General features: G+C 47.8%; 1 protein-coding gene across 7 annotated transcripts in view; it reads left to right on the top strand.

The window, feature by feature from the left end:
• Positions 1 to 25315, top strand: part of RBM6 (RNA binding motif protein 6) — a 63267-nt gene that overhangs the window by 37426 nt on the left and 526 nt on the right. For 2 of the 7 annotated variants that reach the window (XM_086470562.1, XM_086470563.1), the window contains exons 7-23: positions 3306 to 3380; positions 5041 to 5101; positions 6191 to 6259; positions 7382 to 7633; positions 8139 to 8299; positions 9034 to 9131; positions 9622 to 9664; positions 10212 to 10272; positions 11227 to 11318; positions 12025 to 12177; positions 13235 to 13324; positions 13845 to 13934; positions 14567 to 14836; positions 15417 to 15491; positions 16076 to 16173; positions 17442 to 17553; positions 19326 to 19598. In XM_086470562.1, the coding sequence (XP_086326688.1) occupies positions 3306 to 3380; positions 5041 to 5101; positions 6191 to 6259; positions 7382 to 7633; positions 8139 to 8299; positions 9034 to 9131; positions 9622 to 9664; positions 10212 to 10272; positions 11227 to 11318; positions 12025 to 12177; positions 13235 to 13324; positions 13845 to 13934; positions 14567 to 14836; positions 15417 to 15491; positions 16076 to 16173; positions 17442 to 17553; positions 19326 to 19451 (1926 nt within the window). In that variant the 3' untranslated portion in view covers positions 19452 to 19598. Of the gene's footprint in view, positions 1 to 3305; positions 3381 to 5040; positions 5102 to 6190; positions 6260 to 7381; positions 7634 to 8138; positions 8300 to 9033; positions 9132 to 9621; positions 9665 to 10211; positions 10273 to 11226; positions 11319 to 12024; positions 12178 to 13234; positions 13325 to 13844; positions 13935 to 14566; positions 14837 to 15416; positions 15492 to 16075; positions 16174 to 17441; positions 17554 to 19325; positions 19599 to 20615; positions 20714 to 21890; positions 21918 to 21988; positions 22124 to 22181; positions 22344 to 23210; positions 23286 to 25315 lie in introns of those variants that run through there. The other 5 variants (XR_015183788.1, XM_086470565.1, XM_086470566.1 and 2 more) reach the window with 5 other exon arrangements.

The raw sequence follows: 25315 nt of genomic DNA, 5'->3' as shown, positions 1-25315 counted from the left end.
TCCTGCCCAATGAAGGGCTTTGAGATGTTGGTAGTTGCTGTGTGTGCTTTCTGCAAACAGGCTATACGGTTTCATGGCATCGCCCTCTAGGACCACCTCATGATGGGCTCGCTTAGTTGATCAGAGTCTACTGACAGTAATATTTGCATACTAGGCCATCGGCTGTTACTCCAGATGATGCCGATTTTTAGTAGCTTTTGTGAAATGGCTTGTACTGAATTGTATCACTTAGAGTAGAATCCAGTATTCCATCTCCAACAGACCTCTAAGCCAAAAAAACATGTATACCTCTGTTTGAAAGATACCAAACAGTAGCATAAATCATTGCTCCCAGCAGTAAAGTCCTGATACTCTGTTTTGATGAATTTGGCAATTCAGAAAAAACACTAGAATCTGCATATGCCCTTGAAAGTCCAGGCAGATCCATGGCTGAGAGCTTGGTATTCTAGTACTGCAGAGCTGTGCTGCCTTTTAAACCCTTCACTGGTGAGTCAACTGTGTGTTTACTGCCAGTTTTGAGGGGGAAGTTCCTGACTGGGAGGACCAGAGAGGCATTTCTGTAGCATACTGATTTAGAAAGAAAAGGCCAAGCTGCTCGGAAGTATAGGATGTTGAAAATCCACCAGAATTAATGGGCATAGTGGAGGTGAGTGTGTCAGAGAGGTCCAGGATAAACTGCATGAGTATGGAAGAGATTGTTGCAGTCTGGGTACCAGACAGTACATGTGGCATACCTTAGGCTTACCTCGCCCCCCCAGCACTGTGTCTTGAAATTCTCACAAAATCTTTGTGATTTCACAGAGATGTGCTCGACTGAATGTGGTGAACTGAAAATTAGAGTATTATCCAAAACATTTTGCAGAGAAAAGGAAGAAGATACAGGTGAAAAAGAATAAGCAGTGACAAGGACTAGAGGAAATAAAGATTCTGAAAATATTTGGGATAGAATCTAGCAACAAAATGGAGGAATGAGGAATTTAAAGTCGCTGAATCTTGACAATGTGTGTCCTAAATGAAGGACTCATTTTGGAGTCTTAAATGATGATTGCAACCTTGAAAATGACTTTATCAAGAAGAAATCAGTAAGAGAGAGCTTGTTGAAAAACTGTACAGGCAATCAGCAGGGTGTTAAGGAAATTAGGGAGTAATTATGCAAGTGACACTTTCTGCAGTCTCCAAGAACTGAATTTGCAGTAGAGACCAGCACCGCATGCACTTAAAAACCATTTTCTATAAAACCAAAAATAATCTTAAGGTATTCTGGCAAGTTTTGTCCTCAGTGGCTGGTAGAAGGATGAAGCTGTATGATGGATCGCCCTGACAGAGAAAGCGTCCTCACATCTAGTTGTTTTTGTTTCCTGAGCTCATAGGGCAGGGCTGCAGCTGCCTGCTGAGGACCTGCTGTTTCCGAGGACTTTGCTGGGCTCACAGAGTGGCCGCAGCTCTGCTTGTGAGGATGTGCACCCTGCCTTCTCTCCCTGCCTGTGCTCGGTGGGTCCTGAGGCAGACCTGGGCTTTTCTAGCCTGCTCTCCTGGCACTGCCCATCTCCTGAGTGTGTGATGTGATGTGATGTGATGGGTGCCCTGCCTAGGAGAGGGAGCATGTCCAGTGGGACAGCCTTGATTTCCACTTGTCTTTCTTACTTGTGTTTCATCACGTGCCTTAAAGAAGGTGCAGACCTTCTAGAATGTAAAGTAGGCAGTACTCCACACTGTGGATAGACCCCAAGGAGATCCTTGCATCTGAGGTCTCCGCACTGTGCTCTGGGTGCACATGCCAGCCCTCAGCAAGGTCTGGGAACAGCTCAGCTTTCTGTGAGGCAAAGGCAAATCCACACTGGAAAGCAGTGGCTGAACAGCTGGGTGACAGGAATCCCCTGAAGTGTTCAATGCATACAGGCCTGGAATGAAAGGACGGCCTTGATCTGTAAAAGGCAGGCTGTGGAGAGGGGAGGTGGTGGATGCAACTTACAGGGCAGTGTCTTTGGTCTCCAACTTTCTCACTGTGTTTTTTCGTAGGGTTTAAAGGATTGTTGTTAGACCACTGCTAAGTGATTCCCTCCCATAAACTCTTCCCTCCTACTGTACATATTCTCTAGCATCTCCCTCACGTTCTGCACAGCAATTTATGCATGGGTGTATCGTGACTTCTGAATAATAACTCTGGGAACTTGTTTTCTCATGTTCGTGGTTTACTCTGGGGGCTCTTGTGTAACTGGACTACTGGGTCTAGAGTACCTGGGAAGCTTCTGACTTGCCAGAGGTCCCCAAAATAGCCTGGGGCTGTTTATAGCTCCCTGACATCCATCTGTACTATCCAGCAATGGACCAGAAGAGCAGCTGCTCTTCTGGGGCTTGGGAGAGCTGGGTCTACGTCTTATATTGTGGTATTGGGAAATACAGACTATATGGTCCAACAGTGCCTCCAGTGACAGGAGGTGTCTCATGGCTCCGTGTGTTTGGAGCTCAGCCTGCATCCTGCATGCTCAGGTATGTCTGTTGTCCATGGCAGATGAGAGCCACCCAGAATCCTTGCTGCTCACTGCTTTTGTGGGCTGCTCTGGGCAGGAGCTGGGGGACTTGCACCTATGACTTCATTTCACCCTTAAATCATCTCCATTTCAGCAAAGCTTGTGGATTTATCAGACTCCTGACATCTCTCGAAGTGTCATGCGTGGAGCTGAAAGCAGCGTGCCTTTGTAGGCAGTGGAGCTCCTCTGCTGGTGCTGCACAGGTGCTCGAGGCCAGCCCCACCAAGGACTGGCTGCAGAGCAGTGGCTCTGCTGTCTGCAGAGCCAGTGGCCTTGCTGTATGTTGGCATACTTCTGTGAAGGAAAGCCAGGGTTTAATGAGTGACATGAAGACTAACCCAAGTATGAAGATTCTCTCACCTCAGTGGCCTTTTTCCTTGTATTCCTCCTCAAGTAGCTGCCTTGAGGTCGGCCTGATGATGGCTGTCCAGCTGCCCCGTTCCAGCATGTGGACAAAAGCAGGTTAAAGCAGTTTCCCTCTTGTGCTGTGGTTACTCTGTCTCTGCTCTTCCTGGGAGGTGGCAAAGCCTCTTCTGCCTAGTTCCTTTGGAGCTAACATGCAGCTTTGTAGCCCTGTGCCAGAGCAGGGCACAGGCAGTTTCCCTTCCACTTCTGTGGCAAAGCTCCAGCTAACTGAACTGGGAGACTTTCTCCCATTTTCACCCTGTTTTCACTTGTGAAACCTTTAGGAAACAGAGCTTTAACCCCTTTCTTTGACTCTGAGCAATCTGTGTATGCTGGGCACTTTCGTCATTTACCCCCTTGTCTCAACAGGGAACTCTTTCAATCGGTGGCAAAGAAGTGACCCTTGAGTACACTCCGTGCCCAGAGTTTTGGCGCTGCAAACGTGTAAGTATGCGATCAGAGAGCTGTATTGTGCTTCCCCTGCCGTCTCTCATGGCAGTGACATGAGGAGAGGAGTGTTAGATATTTGCGCAGAGACTGAGGATCCTTAAGAATAATACCTGTCCTGAAGCTCTTGCCTCTTCTAATCTTCTGTGGTTTTCCCTGCCTCGTTTTTGGTACCACCTATGAGTGCATGCTGTCTTGGTACGGGTAGCCAGGGTGTTATGCACAGAGGAGTTTCATCCCTATGCAGTGGTTCCCTTTTAACATGTGGGGAAGATAGTGTGTGGATCCTTTCTCCTTAAAAACCGAAACGAGACACTGATATGCCAACCAGAATGGAACAGGCTTTCATTCTGTTTCACATGTGTAACTGCAAGTGCCTTCACTGCCCGGGTAACCAGAGCTTGCACCAGTGTAACAGTGCAGACCACACCTCTGTCTCAATCAGGAACCTTTGATCTAGGTTTGAGCAGGGAAGAAAGCACGGATATGAGTCCAAGTCCAGGCAGCAGTTAGTACAGACTGGAACTGGACCATTTCTGGGGAGGCACAGTTGTCTGAGGATCAGATTTGTTCCCATGCCCTTCCTGCGATTCTCCCAGGACAGGCGCTTTCAGCCGCAGTAGACTGGGAAGGACTGCGAGAGCAAAGGGCAGGGTTGTTCCCTGCATTCCCACTGATGGCAGACCAAGAGGTTGCAGCAGGACAGGAAGAGATAGGTTCTGGTTAGCCTCCCACCTTGACCACTGGATCACACTATGCTACAAAGACCCTCATCCAAGCTAATTGGATGCACTCCAGCTGCCAGCAGAGCTGTTGGTCAGTGCTTCATCTGTGCTTGCAACGCTCCAGAGATCAAGTAGAGACAGCAGTTTCAAGCAGTGGTTTCACAACAGCTCTCTGTGCAATGAGAAGTAGCTGGAGCATGTGTCCCTACTGTGGCTGTGCACAAGCATGGCCTGAAAGCTTTCTTGTGCCCCAGAGCATTTGCAGGGCTTCAGTTAGAGAAAGAAAAAATTGTATGAAAGAGAAGCAATGCATTTACAAAGAGCTTAAAGAGGAAGTTAGGAATGCTATGTTCAGAGAGGGGGCACTTGACTCTTTCCACCGTAGCTCTGGGTGGGATAACTATCTGAGCCTGTACAGCTCTACCTCTTGGTCAGCAGACACCTCTTCAATGACTGTCGCTGTGCAGCAAATTACATCAGTATCTACAGTTTAGCTGAGATAAGGACTTTGTCACTGTTTTAGGGGTGAGTTGAGCTTAGAGAATACAAAGGTAACTGGATCATTTGAAACGACAGGGTGGCTAGCAGTATGGTGCCTAGTGTGGAGCTTTTTCATCCAGCGTCACTTGAGAGGGGGAAGGGTCTCAATCTCAAGGACTAGTGAAGTACCTCTGTGGTGTGAACAAATCTGTGCTCAGTTGTGTGAAAATCCCATTCCCAAGGCAATCCAGTTGTGAGCCATGTGAGCATTTCCCTTCCATTCCAGCTAAGGCTCCTGCTGCCATTACTCATCCTGTCTCTCTCAAGCTCTCACTGTAACTTTTCTGTGGCTGTTACTTTCTGAAAGCACTTCAGAGTCAGGCATTCTGGAGTAGGTTGTACCCACTGCCTTCAAAACACGACTTCCTCATGCTGTCCATCTTCCGTTGCAGTGTAAGGTGTGTACTGTGGGCTACAGATCTTCCTGCTCCTATTGCAAGCTCCCAAGAGATGGTGAGTATGTCTGGAACCCTGTGCTTGATCGGTTGAAAGTTTCATCTGCCCTGACAAGTAAGTTTCTCTTCTGGCTTCCCTGTGGCATCCCTCTTGGTGGACTAGCTGAGCACTGTGTAGGAGGATTATTAGTTTTGCTTCATTTAGACCCTTTTTGCTGTGCGCAATAAAGATGTTAGATGCGGTTGTGTTGCTACCAGGTTCTCTGTTCTTGTGAGGCTTGGTGGAGAGGTGTCTCACTGCACAAACCCTTTCCTTCTTACTGCTCTGGCATTGTCCTTCATCCATGGAATTACAGGTTGGATGTCCTCCAGAACTGTGAGCTAGTACTGCTGGCCATAGAGGTGGCTTCCCCTCAACCCATCTTCCTTGGGAGATGCAGCTGCGTGTTTTTAGTGTTATTCTTTCGAGACTCTCAGAATAGAGGTGAATCCAGGATTTGAATTGCTGAACTCACCTTGCTGACTGTAAGAAGTGCATGGAAAGTTGTTGTGCTCCTCCAGGAGCTTCTCCTCACCCCACCAGCACCTCTGCTTTTTGGGGTTGGAGGGCAGGAGAACCAAAACACACTCCCTTGAGGAAATTATTTCTTTGGGATGAGCAGATCTTCCGGGCACTCTTTGATTCTATATCTTTGAGCAGACTTCTGATATTTTGCATTTCTTACCCACATACCCCAGGCAGAAGGGCATTAAAATAGCTGCTGATGCAGAACTCTTTATTTACTGAAGCACTGTCCCTGTGGTTGTGCTTTCCTTGCACTGTGGCTCCTCCATCAGCATTATGAAGGCAAAATTCTCATACCTGGCCCAACACAATTGTGGGTTGTAATAAAATGCTGAGGAGTAAGTTAAACAGAGCCTTTAAGATGCTGTGAAGACAGATTGTGGTGCATGCTTCTTACTGACCTGCTTTTGTTGGTTGTGAAAATGTATAATAAGGTAACCTCTCTGTGACTGTCCTTTAATTTGCTGGGTGAAACAAAACGACTCTCTAGACATATACAATTGTTACTGCAGCTTTGAATGAGTTCTTGTGTGCTTTGTGACCAATGGTCTTGAAATGGACTTCAATATGCCTCTGTTACAGGGAGCAGAGCAGGCCCGGAGTCCAGAGGTGGTTCTGAGGGAGAGGACATATCAGCTGAGCAAGAATTCAGTAAGAGAATTGCTCTCCCCATCTCTGGGGTTGTGCTCATGTCTGTGTGATTTGCATGGGCATTTTTTGCAGCTGCACGTGCAGACTGATTTCATATGCAAATTTTACATGAGGTTCTGCTTATGAAGTGTAGCCAAAACTCTGCACGCTGCAAACAGCAGACAAATTAGTACAGGCCTGAACAACATGAGCTGTGCTGACAGCCAAGCAACTGAGTGTGCAGCTTTCCCCACTTTATGTACAAAACTGTCATGTGTTCTGCTGTGCTGTCCACTGCCCAAACAGAACGAGAGTGGGGAGGTGCTCTGGGGAATGTTAAAGAGTGAAGCTTCGCTGTGCCAAGTCTTGCACTCTCATTTCTTTCTCTTTGTGGGAGGAAGCTTCAACAACAGGTGCAAGGCTGGTGATGTCTGACTTTGCAGCCCCACAGCTTTGGCTTCTCTTTCAACAGCTTTAGAAGCTCATGTAGGGATCTCTTTTGAACTGAAGCCAGATGCTTCAGAGGTCTTCAAGCACAGAAACTTGATGGGATTTATCTTCTCTGTATTGTATAGGTAGACGGGGGGGCAGTGTGTTTCCACATAATATCTGCCTCATCTGTGGTAAGTAGACACCTGATAAAGACAGCAATTGTGTTATGGTGCATTTCACTCAATGATCACAGGGGTCTGAACCTAGTTTTCCTCTAGTATAGAGATAAGGTGACAGTTACTAGTTGACATTGCTCAGGTATAGGTGTTCAAGAGTACATCAGGCATAGTAAGGATATCACTGCCATGTAGGTTGTCCTGGACATGGGAGGGACGTATCCAAACCCATACCTGATTCACTTTTGCGCAGGCAAGAGCCAATGCTAAAAGGAGGCCAAAGCACCTCTTGTCTCTTGACAAGAGAGGTCGGGTAAAGGAGCCCAACATGAAACAAGGCAATGGAAGGATGAGCAGTATCTAGCTTGTCCTTTACACACCTTGTGTCTGCAGAGCGTTAAGAGACAGGATATGCAAAGGGCAGAACAGGTTAGCCTTTTATAAGAGGTACTGCTGCAGTGGCCAGAAAATAGCAGAAGGAAAACAGATGCTGAAACACTGTATGTGGAACTAGTCCATTTTTCCTCTTTGATAGCAGAGGCAAAGCTTGAAAAACCTGAGCAAGAGTTATCAGGACAACCAGGATCTCCAAAGCAGCCTCTTCAGCCCTCGGTTCCTGCTCCGCAGCAGGAGTGTCAGCCTCAGGAACAGGAGCCAAGGAAGAGAAATGAAGGGAGAGAGCGGCGGCCCCCACAGGAGAAGAGAAGGGATGTGGACCAGCACCAGGAGCTGCCTACTCAGAGAGAAGCAGAGGAAGCCACACCACAGGATGGTGGAGGAAGCAGAAGTGAGTAGCACAGAGCCCAATTTTGGATTCCTCTTGCTTGGACTCCATGAGGTAGTCTGCAGAAAGGGCAGCATTTCACTGAAGCCTCTGGAGGTTTCCATGTTGTGCAAATCCATGGCATCAAGTAATGGTGGGCTGTCCAGCTCCAAAGGTGCTAGCAAATTGCCTTTAGGAAATTTAATTCAGGGCAAGCTGGCTTCAGGATGGTGCAGTTAGCTTAGCACAGCAGCAAAAGTCTCTTTGGCCAGAAGTTACCCTGGGCTGAGCTCCACTGAGGAGAGGCCTACTTTCTGCTCTCTTTTCTGGGAAGGAAAGGTTAGCAATTGGAGGCCCTCAGCATCTTGCACAGTGGAGAGAAAAGAAGTGATGGCTTCCAGACTCAACTGCCATGCTGTTGCTTTGAGTGCGTTTAGTTTTACCTGTGCTGTCACAATGAACTTAGATCTGAATTATCTTTTTTTACTACTTTTTCTTTCCTGGCCACCTCCCTCGTTGTGCTTCACAGCAATTATGCTGAAGCGTATTACTCGATTCACCGCACCAGAAGTGATTGTGGGGCTCCTGGCCCCATATGTGCGCCTCTCCACATCCAGCGTGCGCATCATGAAGAACAAGGCTGGACGGATGGGGCAGACCTATGGCTTCATTGAACTGGATTCACACGCTGTAAGTAGTTTCCTGCTTTCACGTGCTCCCTCTGTTGGCATCTATAGTCTGTAGAAGTAGAGAAACCACAGAAATATGAGAAATAGCTGTACTTGTGAGGTGGCTGTCCTGGAATGAGTCCTCTTTTCTGCTTGTCTGGCTGGGTATAGGGAATATCTGATACAGCTATTGCTCTTGGGCTTTAGGAGCCAAAGATTGTCTGTTGTCACAAGCTGTGATGCTGAGTGAGTTTCTTGCCTCAGTATGTTTCTTTGTAGACCCTCCTAAACTTCCACACCTCTTGCACGGATATTTTGTTTGTAGGGAAATTGTTTCTGTCTGTGGAAGGCAAGAATCATAATTAACAGACAGTCCCATGTTGGAGGGTTCACATTTGCTGGTTCTGGGTGACTCCTAGACTCCATAGTTGTGCTTTGGCATAGATCCAGAGGGTGTTCACCAAAACTCTTTGGGGCAATAGCAGCCACAGTGCTGCATTGTCTAGCAGCTTTAGGAAAATACAATCCCTAGTGGGCTGCTAAAAATGGCCATAAGACAAGCAGAACCTAACAATGTATTTATGCTTTTTGTCACATCCTAAATATCTTTTGGTAGTATTTAGATAGAAGTGTTGTGTTTCCTCTCCTACTGTGGTCATCATGTAAGCACAAAGCCTTCCTTTCAGCCAGGCTGGATTTGGGAAATGGGCTTATATTTTCTTCTCATGGATGTGAAATTCTCCTTTCATTTTACAGGAGGCACTGAGGTTGCTAAAGATACTGCAGAATCTGGATCCCCCTATCTGCATTGATGGACGTACGGTGGAAGTGAATCTTGCTACAGGGAGGAGAAGGTATAGATAGATGAGGCAGTAGGGTTGTCCTTTGTGTGATGTGCTACGAGGCTAGAGATGTGTTGTCAGGCCAGGTCCTTTAAGATTGGCATGCGAATTAGCACAGATGTTCCTACAACCTAAAAATGTGTTGAAGAGGTGAAGGCATAGGAATCAGAAGAAGTTTCAGTGATTGAGCAGCATGGGATTAATCATCATATTGCATGGCCTCTCATTGTTGTTCACCATCAGATCCCGTTGTAAGGGCATTAATGGGTTCAGCTTTTTAAAAAGCAGTTGGAGAGATTCATCTTTGTGGACACAGCAGAGAGTGTGGTCGTAACTCTTGTGGAAACAGTGATCTGCAAAGGCTTTCTGTCTCCTGGGATGGGCACAATCCAACATATGGCCAGTGAAGATGGTCTTTCTGCCTTTATTGGTCCTGCTGGTCATTTTGAGTACACTGAAGTGAAGCCAGATTGGCATTAACCTACAATCTTTATTTCAACAGGAATGACTATGGGGAGCATGGTGACAATTCCTACTATGGCCCGGTAGGTCTGCACAGCTTCCCTGCAGGTCACACTTGGGGTTATAGGCCTGACTTTGTTAAGCTTTTTCCCTTTGGGCTGCTGAATGTTCAGCGTGTTTGAAGATGGGATGATAATGCTCAAAAGTGTTCTGCACTGCTACTCTGCCCCTAACACTGTGTTTATAATGTCCATAGAAGTGCAGCTCAGAGTGCAGATGCTGCTTGAGAGAGTTCTGGGCTGGATCACTCTATACCACGCTTTTACAGAGTGAATGTCTCTTCTCTAGTGCTTGTTGATAGACTACAGGGCTCTTCCCATACTGAATGGGATGGAGGCTTTGATACTGATTGCGATTTAAATGACATCTCATTTAAAGGTTCATGGAAGCTACAGAGGTCTTGTGCTTTGCAACACTGTCCATTGCTCTGTAGATGAAAAGCTATGCCTGTGCTCTATTTAGGGTAGCTAAATGAGCTGTTTTCCTGAACTTTGGGCCTGTGAGAGGGAGGAGAAGCAATATGATGTTTGTCAAAGAGTCTCTGATCTGTTTGTTGTTGACTTACTCCAGGGCAGAAGGGGCATGAGAGACAGGAGGGGCGGCGAATCACAGAGACGCACCAGAGCACAGTGTAAGTTAAGCTCTGCCTCACTCCTACTGTGGAGACTTTTCTTCCTTAAAAGGGCACTGACACGTAGAAATCAGCCCCAAAATATTTTTAAAGGCTAAGAGTAGGTTTGTTTGCTACACCCACTTCTGAGTTCCTTTGCCAACTTTATTTAGTCACATTTTCCCATCTGATGATGTGTTTCTCTCTACTCTTACTGTGCAAAACTACATGCAGATAAAGGAAACTTGCTGCGTGCTTTTCCTTGTTGTGGTAAACTGGTGGGATAAAATCAGCCTGGCAATTACTAGATGAGGCAGGAGAAAATAGACTTTATGCAGCAGTGCCAGTAGCTGCAAGAATAATCCTGATTGTTTTACTAGCTTATATGTAGTATCGCTGAGCTCAGTCTAATAACACTTTGGAAATGAGAAGCATTCCTCACCTTGTGGACCTACCCTTAAGGTCTTCAGCTTTTCCTGTAGTTTGCTCCCCTTTCTTGTCAGAGCTTTCATGCACCCACAGGGCAGAAGGGATGTGGGGTGTGTCATCACTTCAAACAGGAGACTGTTTGAGAGAGCACAGATCTTCTTTGTTCAGAGAGGTGGGTGGACACAGAGCCTGATACTCATTATCCCATTCTTGGGGAAATTACTGAATTTCGTATCTTTGCCTGGTCAAGTTGTGGTCTGGTAATCTCAGCACAGCCCCTGTAAGTTTGTTTTGATGTGGAAGTTTTGCGTGAGTCCTAAAACAGAAGAATTGTGCAAACCTGTCTCCCTTCTTACTGCTTAAAGAAAAGAAGATATAGGTTGAGTGATGTGAGGATACTCATACCTCCCTTGCCAGGAGTGAAAAATTATTCTTTCCCACTCTTGATCCTTTCATCAGTGCAATATTTGCTCATGCTTTTGTCCTTGTAAAAGGCAAGTTCTGCCTTTGGAAGACTGTGTTGTTAACTCTTGTCTCTCTGTTCAGCTCCATCAGATGTGTCCACATACATTTATGATCCTGAAACTGGGAATTACTACGATCCCATAGCTGGGACATACTATGACCCCAGGACTCAGGTGAGTGTCTGGGAAGAAAGCTTCTTCTGGGAAGGAACACAGGTTGTTCTTGCCCTTCTCTGGAGAGATTTTGCAGCTAGATCCTGAAGAGAGGCTGGCATAGAACAGTATAGAGGTGGCTTTGTTTCTCTCAGTCAGTCCTGACCTGTATAAAAGGGATACATGTTCCAAAATATCAAGGAGAGGCTAGGAAGCCATTAGCTGTGTGTTGAACTGGTTACTGTAGCTGCCTCTTTGGCACTTGGAGCCCTGCCTTTGAAGGGTTTTTGGTCTCTTCTTTGAGTAGACTCATGGGCAGAGCATCCTTGCTAGATTTTACTGAAGATGTGTGATATGTGACTTTCTATGTTAAAAGATGGACAGCAGAGCTCTGTTTTCATCTGTGGTCTCTTTGCTCCCTGACCTCAGCCAGCAATAGTTACAAGGGTGCCAAAAAAGAGCCATCAGCAGAGATTCTCTGGGACTAATGTCTTGTTTTTGTGGTACTGGAGATATCCGTGTTCTGGGCAAGCAGGGTAGTGCTCTGATGACCTGGCTGTGGTAGTCTGTGTTGTGCCGCAGGAAAGTTCTGAAGCCTTTGTCCTCAGCTATCTGAGGCTCTGCAGTCCCTTCTTACTGTGCTGGTCTACCCAGCCCATTAGGGACAATAAGCCAAATAGTAAGATTGCAGGGGTTCGGCTAAGTCTATTCCAAATGTCTCTTTCAGAGAGAAGTCACGATAGACCGAGAAGCCTCCTCGTCACCTACAGAGAGCAGAAGGCGACGTCATGGGAGCCAAGAACGGACAAGTGAAAGGAAGGAGCCATACGGCCGGGACAGTAGGGACAAAAAGGAGAAAGGGAAAAGTACTTCTGCTAAGGTAAATCCATCCAGGCATCAGAATGATCAGAGGTCTGAGGCCAGGAGGCTGAGGTAAGACAGGTTAGAAAATAGAGAGTCATTTATAGAGGATTCAAAAAGGCAGGGACAATGAGAGAAAACGATGAAATACATGGGGCCAGCAGCGGGCCAGGAACATGGTTGTTGTCCGTTCAGGTGGGAATAAGTTCCTGAAATTTTTCTCTTGTCACATTAAGTCAGGGCTTCTCATCCCTTCCTTATGGTAAAGGATTCGGAAATATCCAGGTAACTGAGACATGCATTTCATTCACAAAGCTGTAAGCACACAGCTATTTTAACAGAGCCAACAAGAAAATAGCAGAGATGTTTAAACATACCAAGTCAGATAATAATGGAGAGTCAGCTCTCCCCCAACTGGAGTTTCTGCTCCCTCCAGACATCACAGACAGGCAGGAAGATGAGGCAGGCGGTGCAGATGGACTGCAAAGGTGAACTGAGATGAAGTGCAGATACGTCCTGTGCCGTCCCTCCCAGAGCCCCAGTCCTGGGACAGTGCCCTTCAGTACTACTCCCAGTGAGCAGGCACTGTCTCCCCAGTGTGAGGAGCTGCTGGTTGGGAGTAGCTGCCCAAAGTGATGTTTGAGCATTGGTCTTTCAGCACAGCCCGGTGCTGTGATAGTGACTGGGTCTAAGGAATGCCAGGAGAGTTGGTAAAAGTGATTTTGCCACAAATGCAGAAACTTTGTTTTCCTCCTTGCTTGCTGGTCTGGATATGCTCTGTGGCGTGACCAGTCCTGGGCAGTTGGGACCTGAGGGGTCTAATTGTCCCTGAGGGTGGTACTGAGCCAGCCAAGGAGTCTCATCTGGTATGGAGGATGCTGTTTTTCAAGGGCACTGACCTAGCACAAACATGGTCTTGTCTGAATGGTGGGTGAAAGCATCTCCAGTAGAAGTCCTCCCATTGTTTTTCCCAGCTGCTTTTTTTCCGTGGATGCTCAGAAGTGGCTTCCTGACTGCTCTGTGCACTCTGACCCCTGTGCTGCTGGTGGCCTAATGCCCAATCTTGGGTTTTTCAGAATGAGCCTGGAGAGGAGAGGTGCTTCGCAGAAGATGTCTTCAAAAAGCCATTGCCTCCCTCTGTGAAAAAGGATGAGGGTGCAGGCCTGGTAAGATGTTGTGTCATACTTGTCTTCCCCAGTCAAGTGTGAGTAGCTAATGAACCGCTAAACTAGAGCATGTCCAGGACTTCAGGCCAGTTCTCTTTAAAGCATGTAGATGTGGAGCTTCACACCAACCTGCTCTTTCCTGGAGTGGATTTCTCTGCTCCCAAGCTATCTGGCTGTGGGGGTGGTTTTGCACCTGGTCCTTTGCGCACACACAGAGGTGTCCAAATGTGACATGGCCTTCCCCCAGCTCCCTCACTGGTCAAAGGCATGGCTGGGGCTGCTGTCAGCATCACAGTCTAGCAGCAAGTGAGAGTGGGGCAGGCTGGGACAGCATGGTGGGCTGCTGCAGCTGTCCCTGAAACCAAGGGCATAGCTCCAGAGAATGTCTCCCACCAAAAACACTACCTCATTTCTGTCAACTGCCTGGTTTTCTTGGAGGCCTGTTTAAACTAGTGCTTAGCTGTTGCATGCACTGCATCCATACTGTGGTGGTCTTAACACCTCATCTTGATTGTTTCAGAATGAGACTGGAGAAGAGAAGTTCTCTGCAGAAGATGTCTTTAAAAAACCATTACCTCCCTCTGTGAAAAAGGATGAGAGTGCAGCCCCAGTAAGTGGCTCCATAGGATTGGGGTTTGCCTTGTTTGAGTCTGGGTACAGGGCTAGAGAGGCTCACCAAAGCCTGGGCTTGACCTTGGATGGCAGAGGTGCCAGTTTCTCGTGCCAGAGGAGAGAGCATTGGAGATGGAATGGCAATGGCAGTTTGTTTGATAACTGAGCTTGTTTGAGGGCTTCTAGCATGGAGAAATGTAGTACCTGCATTTAAGCCAGGTCTCCTTCCTCAAGCAGTCCTCGGGCACAGAATTCTTCGAGCCACCTCCAGACTGAGGAAGGCCAAACCTCGCTGATCTCCATTGCTAGAGGGAGTGACTGGCAGCAACTCCCTGCCAAATAGCCATTGCTTCGGTCAGCTTCTTGTGCTTAGGCATGTGGCAGATTGGGAAAGCCTGGCACCAAAGCACAACCTGTCTAGAGAACAGAAGGGCTTCTACTCTGTGGTGTTTAATTGCTGGCCAGCCAGCTTCTTTCCATTCCCTGCCTGTGCTGCTGGGATGCTGCTCTCTGGCTCTTGCACTGGAACAGAGACAAAAGTCGTGGGGAGATTGGTTTGGGAAGCAGAGCCCTGCATGGCAGGGCAGGCTTGATGCTACAAATTGTCACACTTTCTGCCTCTTCCCTCAGCCCAAGGTAGTGAACCCTCTGATAGGACTTCTGGGAGAGTATGGAGGAGACAGCGACAATGAAGAGGAGGAGGAAGAGGAGGAGCAATCACAGGTGCAGTGGCTACCGCCTCCCCACCCACCAGCACAATGCGAAGAGCAGCCGAGGAAAGCCAAGGCCAGCAATGACAAGCTGACCGACTGGAACAAGCTGGCCTGCTTGCTGTGCAGGAGGCAGTTTCCCAACAAGGAAGTGCTCATCAAGCACCAGCAGCTTTCCAACCTGCACAAGGTACGGGGGAGCTGGTGGCTGGGAGGCTGTGTGTGTGCTGCAAGCTGCCTTTGGCTCGGCAGCTTTGTGATCTGCAGGGAGACATGCGATGGTTGGGTGGGAAGAGCTGTGCTGAATTCAACACAGTAGCAGGCAAAGTTCCCATCACAGCACTGTTCAAAGCATTGTGTGAGCTGCTTGTTCCTGCCATGGGAGTGCTATAAAATCAAGGTGTGACTTTTTAAGCCATAGTGAGATAGCTCAGGCTTGGGGAGAGTGGGATGCTGGCACACACGAGTGTAATGGCAGTGAGAACTTAGCACATGCTTCCCATATTCTGCACTGCCTTTGAGCTCTTGCTTCTAGGAGGGCCGAACTGCACACAAGTTAAAATAGGACTAGTTGCCTTCCTTATGTGGAGAGGAAGGGCTCCTGGCCTCTGTCAGGGAGCAGGTAGTCTGGGCTGCAAGAGAAGCTGTTGCATCTGATATAGTCCAGATGCAAGAGCATGCTGCTTTGCCTGTACTCCATACAGGTGGAGCAAATGACCCTGACAGCTTGTATCTTCTGCTGACACTGATTTCTGTTTTCCTCCTTCCAGCAAAACCTGGAGATACATATGAAGATCAAACGATCTGAGCAGGAACTGGCATATTTGGAGAAGAGAGAGCGTGAGGTGAGTCTGTGGTGGTGGGCAGACTTGTCTTAGTGATCCTGCATTAGGGAGATGTTGGTCCCACGCAGACTCTCCACTTAGGTACCTGTATCTGCAGCCTGAGCATCAGAAGAGGACTGAATTGTGGACGTACTCTGCATTTGGACCTGTAGATAGTACTGTGACTTCTAAGAGCAGGTCTCCCTTCTCCCAGAAGGGTCTGAATGCAGTTCTGTTGTCCTGCAAGTCAAGGTTGGGCTCTGGGCTACGTGGGACCCAGATTTCCATCTAAAATTGTTGCAGTGTATGGGCTGCTGCTGCCTGGGCAAGAATGGGAGAGCTGTAACTATCTGTTGCTCAGAAGGTAGCAGAGCTGCTCCTGGGCCATAGTTGGAAGGCTGCAACCAGGTCTGGATCAGCTCAGCAGATGCCATCAGGACAGAATAAGAGGATTGTGGGTCCTGGAAACATCCAGGTTTTGTGGGTCCCCAGGACAGATTTCCAGCCAGCTGAAGATGAGATGAGACCTGGCTGCAGAGAGATCTCTTGTGGAGTGTTGAATACTTTGTAGCTCCCATACTTACTTTGTTCCTTCTGTTATGAAGGGGAGATACAAAGACAAAGGAAATGACCGGAGAGAGAGATTCCAGCAGATGGATTCACCAGAGAGGAAACGACTCAGATATGACCGGGATTCAGAGAGGTAATGGCTGCTCTTGGTTAGATCTCTTTGGGGCTGCTGATGCTGGGATGGCATGTGCGCTGCTGGCACACCAAGACCAGGATTCAGCCGGTGGGGGAGATCTGCAAGAGTAACAGCCAGACAGGCTGTGATTCTTGTGGGTAGAGTTCCTCAAAGTGTGAGCCTGTTGTGCTGCAGGACTTCTCAGAGAGGGCAGGAGAGGACAAGCGGTGTGTAGTGCAGGTGTGGAAACAAGGGTTTAGGGGAAAGCAGAGACAAGCTCCCTGGTGCTGGAGGGGTGAGATGGGGGGGTTGAGTGTGCCTGGCCAGGCGCAGGATGCAGAATACAGCCTGTTCCCATCCACCTCATCCTTAAGGCACTTGGTGTCCTCCTGTCCTGGCATCTAGCCATTGAAAGAAAGAGCAAAGCTGTGTTTCATCTGTTCCACTGACTCAGAGGAACACTAGAAGCTGTTTCCATCTCGTTCAGAGTAGGTGGAGGAAGAAAGCGCGTGCTGTGCAGAGCTCTTGAAAGGCCTGCCTGCTGCGAGCTCACGTGTTCCAGTGGGCTGAGGAACTGCTAGGCATGTGTTGAGGACAAAACTGGTTATGTGCCTGTTTCCTTCTGGTACAGCACCTCGGAAGGAGACCTTTCCTCCATGTCTTGCAGTCTAAAAGTCCCCATCGTCTCTTTCCTCTGTTTTCCTGGAATAGCTGTGGATAAACTAAAGCAGTTTTGTGTACAATGTCATTAGCAGCCAGAAAGTAGAACTTGCCTGAAGGAAGCTATTTTTGTGCTGAGTGGTTTTCAAAATTATGGGTTTTAGTCAGTGGTCTTGGATTAGTAACGACCAGGTGGGAGAAAAGGTGTCCCAATCAACACCGTATCTATTGAGCTTGATGACGACAGCACTGGGAGAAAAGAAAGATCTAACAGAGCAGCAGGAATTAGTCTTCACTTTCTAGCTATTGCTGAAATTTACATTAAGAAATGCAAACACAGAATGCTTCTAGCTTGCTTGTACCATAAATATTTTGGAGCTCATTTCCTGTGCACTGGTTATTATCCCCTGAGGTCAGACAAGGAGTTATGTGGTCAAAGGTGTCTGAGCCCTGCACACAGAATCCACCATGTTAGTTTCCTTGGGCGGTGTGCTTCTTGCAAGCGCCTTGGGTATACCTCAGGAGAGGTTGGAATGTCAATGAAGGTGCTGTTAGCAGAGCTAAAAATCCCTGGCATGTGTTCAAAGCATTGCAAGACCGGACAATTGATTCTGCCTCTTTTGCAGTGACTATGACCCAAGGATGGATAGTAACAACAAAGGGACCCGAATGTTTCAGTCCACAGGGTGGAAGAAAGGCTTCGGCCACAACCAGCAGGGCACAGCATCGCCAATGGAGGTGAGTCTTCCCTTCCTTTCAGAACACATTGCTGTCCTGCAGCTGGTAATGTCTCCCAAGACAGCTGGAGGGAGTTCCCAGCCGGAACAAGAGTCGGGCTGCGAGTCTTGGCGCCTGCTTGATGGAATAATATGTGTGTGCTAATTAACTTTGCAGGCTGGGAGGGGCTGCAAGTATGTTGGCAGTGGAAAAAGATTAGAGTTTATATGGATCTGGAGGGGTTGAGAATAGAGTAACAGTGACTAAGGAGCGTGTAATCATCTGATTAATACCTGCCCAACGCCAGGCTGGGGTTTGAGCAGGTCACCAGCTCAGTGCTCTGCAGCCACGTGAGCTGGGAGAAAAGGTGAGCCTCCTCTGGTGAAGCGTGAGCAAAGCCAAAGCCACAGGGCACATGATAGTGTTTGTCTGCTCTGCTCGTGAGGCTCTCGCTGCTGTTCTGGACTTCGGAAGGAAATACCAGGTTACATTATCTGATAAGGAGCACAGTCCCCAGCAGCAAAGGGCTTCAGGGATAGGCAGGACTGGGTAGATCCTGCCTTCTGGGACAGGCTCGTCTCTCAGTGGACCTTGATTCTGTGCGGAGGCTTTATCTGACAAACGGCCTGGGGCAGGGATTGCTTTCCTTTGCTCAGGGGCGTGTGAGCAGCCCCTTGTCCTTGTGGCTGCCACAGCCTGTGGCAGCAGGTTTGTTGCCTGGCTGCCTCGCTGCCACGGTGTCAGTGCTTCACCGAGGGGCAGGCTACTTGCAGCGCAGCTCACATTGTGACATTCAGCTTGCAGTCGAGTGTATTGTTAAAGGCAAATATTTGAGGCTTTGAGACGTGTTTTCGCTTGAGCCCACACACACGAGGCAAGATTCCCTCTTCAGTGCAGCAGGAACTGTCCCCAGCTGTTGCTTAGTCCTCACGGAGAGTTTCCTGTGGCCATAAAACGGGCTTTGTCGAAGAGCCAGCTCCAGCGATGCACACTGGGAGGTCTGACCTCCAATCAGGGCTCCCTGGACTGGATGGGGGAGCTGATTGCAAAGCACAGTCCTCGTACAATTCCTATAAAGGCTTCCCAAAAAAGCCCTAGAGATGTGCTTTCTTCCCACTTCCAAGTCATGCTGGGCAAAGCCATGTGCCACACAGGACTTTGATCTCTCAACCTAATTGATTGTATTGCTGATATTCAGATAAGTTGGACTTAAAAGCAAAGAGAAACTTTCAGCCTTGGGCCTGCTCTCCTGGGCTAACTCTAGGTAGGTATTACTAAATAATTCAGACTCTGACTGCAAAAGCCAGTTGTTAAAAACTGGTTGAAATTCAAAGTAAGCTACCAGAGCCTGTGGGAGCTCTATTAGAGGAGAGAACAACTGAGCTTGTGCAAATGCAGGCTGACTGCAAACAGCTCCCCGGGAGCCCAGCTCTCTTGCTGGCACTTTCCTTTGCTGTGTTTCGATCCTTGCTCGCACACGACTGCCTCTCATCTGCCAGTGCTGCCTGTTTGGCTGCCCGCTCCCACCCCACCGTATGCTTGTGTTGGTCTCTGCAGCTGATCCCTGTTGTTCGATTCTCAACAGGCATTTGCTGGCTATGTTTTTGTTGCCTGCAAAGGGCCGATGGTTTCTCCCAAACAGCTTTTGGAGGAACACGGTGCACTTGCTGTTCCTCCTCTGCTGGATCCAACGGGAGCAGTCAGCTGTCCTGAAGCAGCCCAGGGGAAGCTTCTTCTTTACGGGCAGCCGGCGAAGAGGAGAAAGCACTAACACAAGCTGTGTCTGTTTTCAGGCAGAAAATCGGAAGAAAGGCCCTGGCCTGGGGGCCCAAGGGAAGCCCAGCAAGAGGCAGTCAAACGAGACCTACCGTGACGCCGTCAGGAGGGTCATGTTTGCGCGCTATAAGGAACTTGAGTGAATGGTGGAGAAAAACCCATGCCTGTCTCTCTCCATCTCTCTCTTTCTCTCTGTGTCATGTTGTTCTGAGGGTTTGGTCTTTTTTTTTTTTTGGAATTGTTACAGGTTTTGCTGCTAGAATTTTTTTAATAAAACTGAAAATTTGTCAGTGCTTGTCTCTTGCTTAAAATGGTATGTTTTAAAAGTGTGTGATGCTTTGGAAGATTCCCATTGTGTTTTGCTGTCTGCTGATGAGATTCCTGAGAGTTGCAGCCATGTCAATGGGGCTGGGACAGGTTTGGTCACTCGATGGCTCTGCCAGCAGTGCCACTGTCCTGCAGTGCATTCCCTGCCAGCTCAGGGACAGATGCTCATGGTGCTGCATACTCATGGGTCAGGATGTGACCTGGGAGCAGGGACGGCCCCAAGGCCTGGGTGAAATTCAGGAGCAGGAGTGACCTGTGTGGGATTCGTCCTGGCTGTTCACAAGGACAACTGGGTTTAAGTAATAGCAAGAGCTTAATGGCTAAAGGTGGTCTAACTAACGCTAGGTGTCATCTGGGCTTCCCAAACGGGGCAGAGCCCTCCTCTTCCTCCCTGCAGAGCATGGATGGGCTGGATCTGGTGGCAGTGGTGTTGGGGACCCTCGTGGGGACATAGCAATCCTGGTCCAGGGTGTCAGGGGCTGTGTAGCGGCCTGCAAGGGACTCTTGTTTCTCAGGGGAAGAGCCATTTTGAGCAAGTGCTGCCTGTGTAGCTCCAGGGAGCACAGGAGCAGCTCCTGGGCAGGGACATGTAATGGGGGCGGTTTGACTGAAGCACAGCAGAAGTGTGTGCGTGTGTGTGTGTGTGTGAGCCCGGCAGGGACCACGGGTGGCAAGGCTGAGCGTGGCCTGTGCAGATAAGGACAGTGCTGATGGAGGCGGCCAGTGGGAGTGGATCCTGTGCCCGATGGGCAGGAGGGTGGTGCCGGAGCTGCTGGCTGGCACCCACCGCTGCTTTCCTGTTTGCTTGGCAGAGAGCAGGCCCCAACTTCACTTTCAAGTACCCCAGTTGAGGGAAAACGGGAGACATTCGGAAGCTGAAGATAGGAGGATTTGGAGGTGAAGGGCGGCTTGAAACAGTTGACAACTTCTAAAGGCAGCGAAAGACCTGTCCAAGATGCATTTCCTTGTCTCCAACACAGGAAACCCTGGAGAGGTGTGGGGGACGTGCTTGCTGGAACCCTGGTCCTTAGTGCTGCACTCGGCAATGGTGGAGGTGGGGACGACCACTGCGGCGCTGGTGAGTGCACGGGTGTGAGGGGAGGGAACGTGCACCCAGGGCAAGTTGTGTTGTTTAGAAAGGGCCTCTAACAGCCTCCTCCTGCCAGAAAGCCCCTCCATGTTGGGTCTAGGGGCTCTGCAAACCAGGGGAGAGGAGCTGCTCAAGAACTTGGAGAACCGCGTGGAAGTTCAGATGTAGGAAGGGATGCTTTAATGCTTGTGTGTTAAAACAGAGACACTCGGGGACCACATGGCACAACCAGCGGCCAATAGCAGCTTGTCTGGGTCTATAGATTGGGAAGCTCTGGGTAATGACAATAATGGTGCTTTTAATGGGCATATGGGTGATAACCCACAGGACCCTGATAGCTCTTATTAGGGTGGAAATAGTGAGAAATTATCGCAAACTAGAGCCTGAGTGAGTCATGCAAAACCTCAAAGTATAACAACCGTTCGCGCTCCTCATAGTGATCTCCAAATGGGGGTGAAGAATTTGGAAACGCATGCAGAAGGAGGCCTTGACTGTTACAGAGGTCTGCAGCCTGGGCGGCAAGCAGGGGCTTTGGTCCCTGTGGGAGTCCCAGTCACGTGGGGCAAGGATGAGGAAGGTGATGGGAATGAAGTATCTGAAAGGGAGCATTTGTGGTGGTGCAAGGTCTGGAGGAGCAAACTGGTGCTCTTGAGTCTGGAAATCATTCACGCACGAAGGGGAAAGAAGGGTGACTGCAATGGGACATGATTTTCAGCAGTGCTGGAGGGAAGCAGGGAATGTGGGAGCAGAGCAGTAGCTGCTGCACAGGCTGTCCTGCACCTGGGCATACCGGGCTCCTGCATGTGCCAAAAATGAGCACCCACAGAGCATCATTCCCAAACAAAACAGGAGGGAGCCTTTTCAACCACCAACTGCAGGAATTCTGTATCTGATTTTATTAATTTGCTACGTGGGTACATTCATCCCAGTGAAAACCCGTTAACGACTGATGATATGTAATTAATTCGAATAAAACATATAAATGTAAGAGCAGCTTCCTTTGGACAGATGTACCTCACTAAATAATGTATGTTCCTTGGCTTAGCTTTACACTTGCTTGTAGTTGGCGTGATGTGCATATGTGAAAGGAGAGGCAACACAGCACTGTCCTAGGTTACAGTGTAAAATGTGCCAAAAGAAAAAAGTATTCTATTACCATCTTCAGGAGCTGTTGAGACCAGGTGGGGCGGTGCTCCCTGCCTCCCCCCTCTGGACTATCTCCTGTTACTGGGCACAACAATGACTTATCCGCATGACCCATAGATAACTCCCTCCTGGACTATCTCCTGTTAATGGCCCATCAAGGAACTGCCTCACGACTCCCCATCCGATTGTGAGATGCTCTGCCCAGGGGGAAGGAGCCAAGCAGTCCATGCTAAATAAAACCTGAGATCTCGAACACCCTAGCAGCCTTCTTCCACTGGATTCCCAGAGGAGTTTTTTTCCCCCACTGGAGTTCCAGACGACAAGAGCTACATACCTACCACTGGACCTTCGGAGGAAGACCAGACCCTTTTACAAGATCGCTGCTTCAACAGAACTACATCCGTCGCTTCAGGAGGACTGCAGCCACCGTCTTATCGGACTGCTACTGCCACCCTAACAGCGTGTCAGGTTGTATTTCTGAGTCAGTGTAAACCAGTGGGTTGGTTTTTTTCCTGCCTTGTGTTATATATCTATATATCTATAGATAGATATTAGTAAATGTGAAATGTGCTTATCTGATTCGTATTGATCTTTGTTCCGCTGAGTTTTCCTTCCCCCACAAGAATGTTTTAGCTATTTGATGATCAAAATTGGTAAATAGATAACATCTTGCCTAACACCGAGGAGACAAAGCCCCAGATATCAAGGAAACACATCTACACGCTGAGGAAACATCTACAGGATTGCTCCTTACAAGAGGAATTTGCATCAGAAAAGGGGCCCTGGCTTGTGCTCAGGGAGGAAGATTCAACTAATGCAAGGAAGATTAAGAGCGTTCACCGGAGGTGTAAATGAATCCCGGGAATTTATCACCAATCACCAGAGGTGTGGGTGAATCCCAGGAACTTATCACCGTGGGACTGCCCTTCTCAGGAGGTCTGATTAATGTGTGTGATTTTTGTGTATATGAACCGATGTGTCTTGCTAGCTCCTTGGAAAAGAACACGCCTATTATGAATATGTAATTAATGCTAGACTATAAAAGAAGTTGCTTTGTTTTTCATGGGGTGCGTCCTGGTAGAGCAGAGACTCCCGGCACACCCAGTGCTGTTTGCTTATCTCTATTCACTCAATAAATTGGACACTTTGTTTAAAAACCTGATTTGGGACAAAATTATTTATCACAATTTGGGGGCTGGTCCGGGAGGGTCTTAATTCCTGAATTCTGACTTGATCTAGGAGGGGCGCCCCACCATACGGTGGCTCCTGATCAGGTCGGGTCAGGACTAACACCATCCTGAACCCAAATAGAGATAAGCAAAGAATTTGATTTTTACAGGCTCCCTTGCCGGCTGCAGCAGTTTGATTTGCCCGTAATTCTACGCGCGAAGATCCAAACGAAGACGATGGGGTCGTAAGTATTTAAGGTGTATACCATTCAGTTGGGTGGGATTCGGTTGCCTCTGTGTGTGAGAGTGTGATTGAGACGGAACCTGGTTCCGAAGTGATTGTGGAGGTCTTCTAACCGCGGTTCAACTCTCCCACGAGGGACTTGGCCGGTGAAGGACTGAAGCGATTTCTATAGGATTCGTGGGTGGGTGATAGTTCCTAAACCCCCTGCAAGACACTCTTACTGGCAACCAAGGGCTGTAGGAATTGCCACAACAAAATTCCTAGATGGGTCAGAAAAAAATTGAAGACCCAGGACCAGAAAAAGGGAGCAAATTACCAGGTATACCATTAGAAAGTCCATTAGGAATAATCATTAGAAATTGGAATGAGAGGGGCCCCAGAAAAGGAAAAAGTAAATTAAAATTGATTCAATTTTGTATGGTTGAATGGGCAAAGAAACCTTTAAAAACTACATGCCTTTTGGCCTGTTCTGGATCTTTTGAGGACTGGATTTGCCAGGCCTTAAATATATGTTAATTTAAAGGAACCTTTTAGTCAGGAGGAAAGTGATTATGCAGGATTATGGATCAGGACTTCACGTCATTTTCCAGCTTCAATACTTACATTAAAAATGTAAAGATGAGAATTTTGAGAAGAAAGAGAACATCATAAAAATGAAAAAGAAAAAGAAAGAGATAAGTGGGAGCCACTAGATAACTTACTGCCTCCGTATCTTAACAATCCACCTCTTGCTTTGGCTCCCGCCCCCCTGGTGCCCATAGTACTTCCCCCATCAACAGCACCAGAATTAGACCAACCTCTGGCTGCATGTACAAGAAGTAGGACTGCTGTATCTGAGGGAACTTCTCTATATCCCTTACGAGAGGTACCCCTCGGAGGCAATCAGGGAGGCATCGGATCTGTGGCAGTCCCATTAAATACCACAGATGTAAGAAATTTCAAGAAAGAAAGGGGGACCTTATTGGATGATCCCCTCAGAATAGCTGAAAAGCTGGACCAACTCTTAGGCCCCAATACTTATACCTGTGAGGAAATACAGTCCATTTTAGGGATCTTATTTACTGCTGAGGAACAGGAAAAATTGGAGAAAATAGGAGCTAAGTTAGAATAGGGAAAATGGATGCTGCCCAACGGGCAAGAAATGTTTCCAAAGGACTATACTAGACAAATATTGGAACGTTTGAATGCACAAACACATTGGGGTACAAAGGCGTTAAGTGATCATTTCCTTAAACAATTTGGCTGTATTGGGATTTTTGAAATAGCAAAACAAATCACACAAGGTTGCTTAACTTGTCAAAAGATAAATGAAAAGGTGTTTCAACAAACAGCCACAGGAGGGAGGAAAATGGCTTACAGACCTTTTGAAAGAGTACAAGTTGATTTTACTGAGTTGCCCAAGGTAGGAAGGATAAAATACCTACTGGTAATAGATCATTTAACACAATGCGTAGAAGCTTATCCTGTAGCACAATCTGTGGCACAAATGGTGGTAAAAAATTTTATTAGAACACTTGATACCTAGGTATGGGATAATCTAGTACATCGATTCTGATCAGGGCACACACTTTACTTCTAAAATAATAAAATTATTATGCCAACCATTAGGTATTCATTGGGAATATCACACTCCGTGGCACGCACAAAGCTCGGGGAAAGTAGAAACAATGAATCGAACAATAAAACAGCAATTGGCTAAACTAATGATTGAAACACAGATGCCTTGGACAAAATGCTTACCGTTGGCACTATTAAACATAAGAACTAAGCCACACAGTGAGACTGGATTATCACCATATGAAATGTTATATGGCATGCCTTACTCCCAAGGGATGTCTTTGGGGAACAATGTAGTTGAAGATCATAGCATCCAAAAATATATAATAACCATTGGAAAAAGTTTAAAAGAGCTAAGAGAGATTGGTATGATGGCTCAAACACCACCATTAGGATTTGCAATTCATCAGTTAAAACAGGGAGATAAGGTTTTGATAAAAACATGGAAAGGAGAAACCCTATCTCCCCTATCGG

Source organism: Leptosomus discolor, chromosome 9 (assembly GCF_034619465.1).
Source record: "Leptosomus discolor isolate bLepDis1 chromosome 9, bLepDis1.hap2, whole genome shotgun sequence".
Taxonomy (NCBI): domain Eukaryota; kingdom Metazoa; phylum Chordata; class Aves; order Leptosomiformes; family Leptosomidae; genus Leptosomus; species Leptosomus discolor.
Note: the sequence above shows the minus strand (reverse complement) of the source record. Positions and strands in the feature narration are given on the sequence as shown.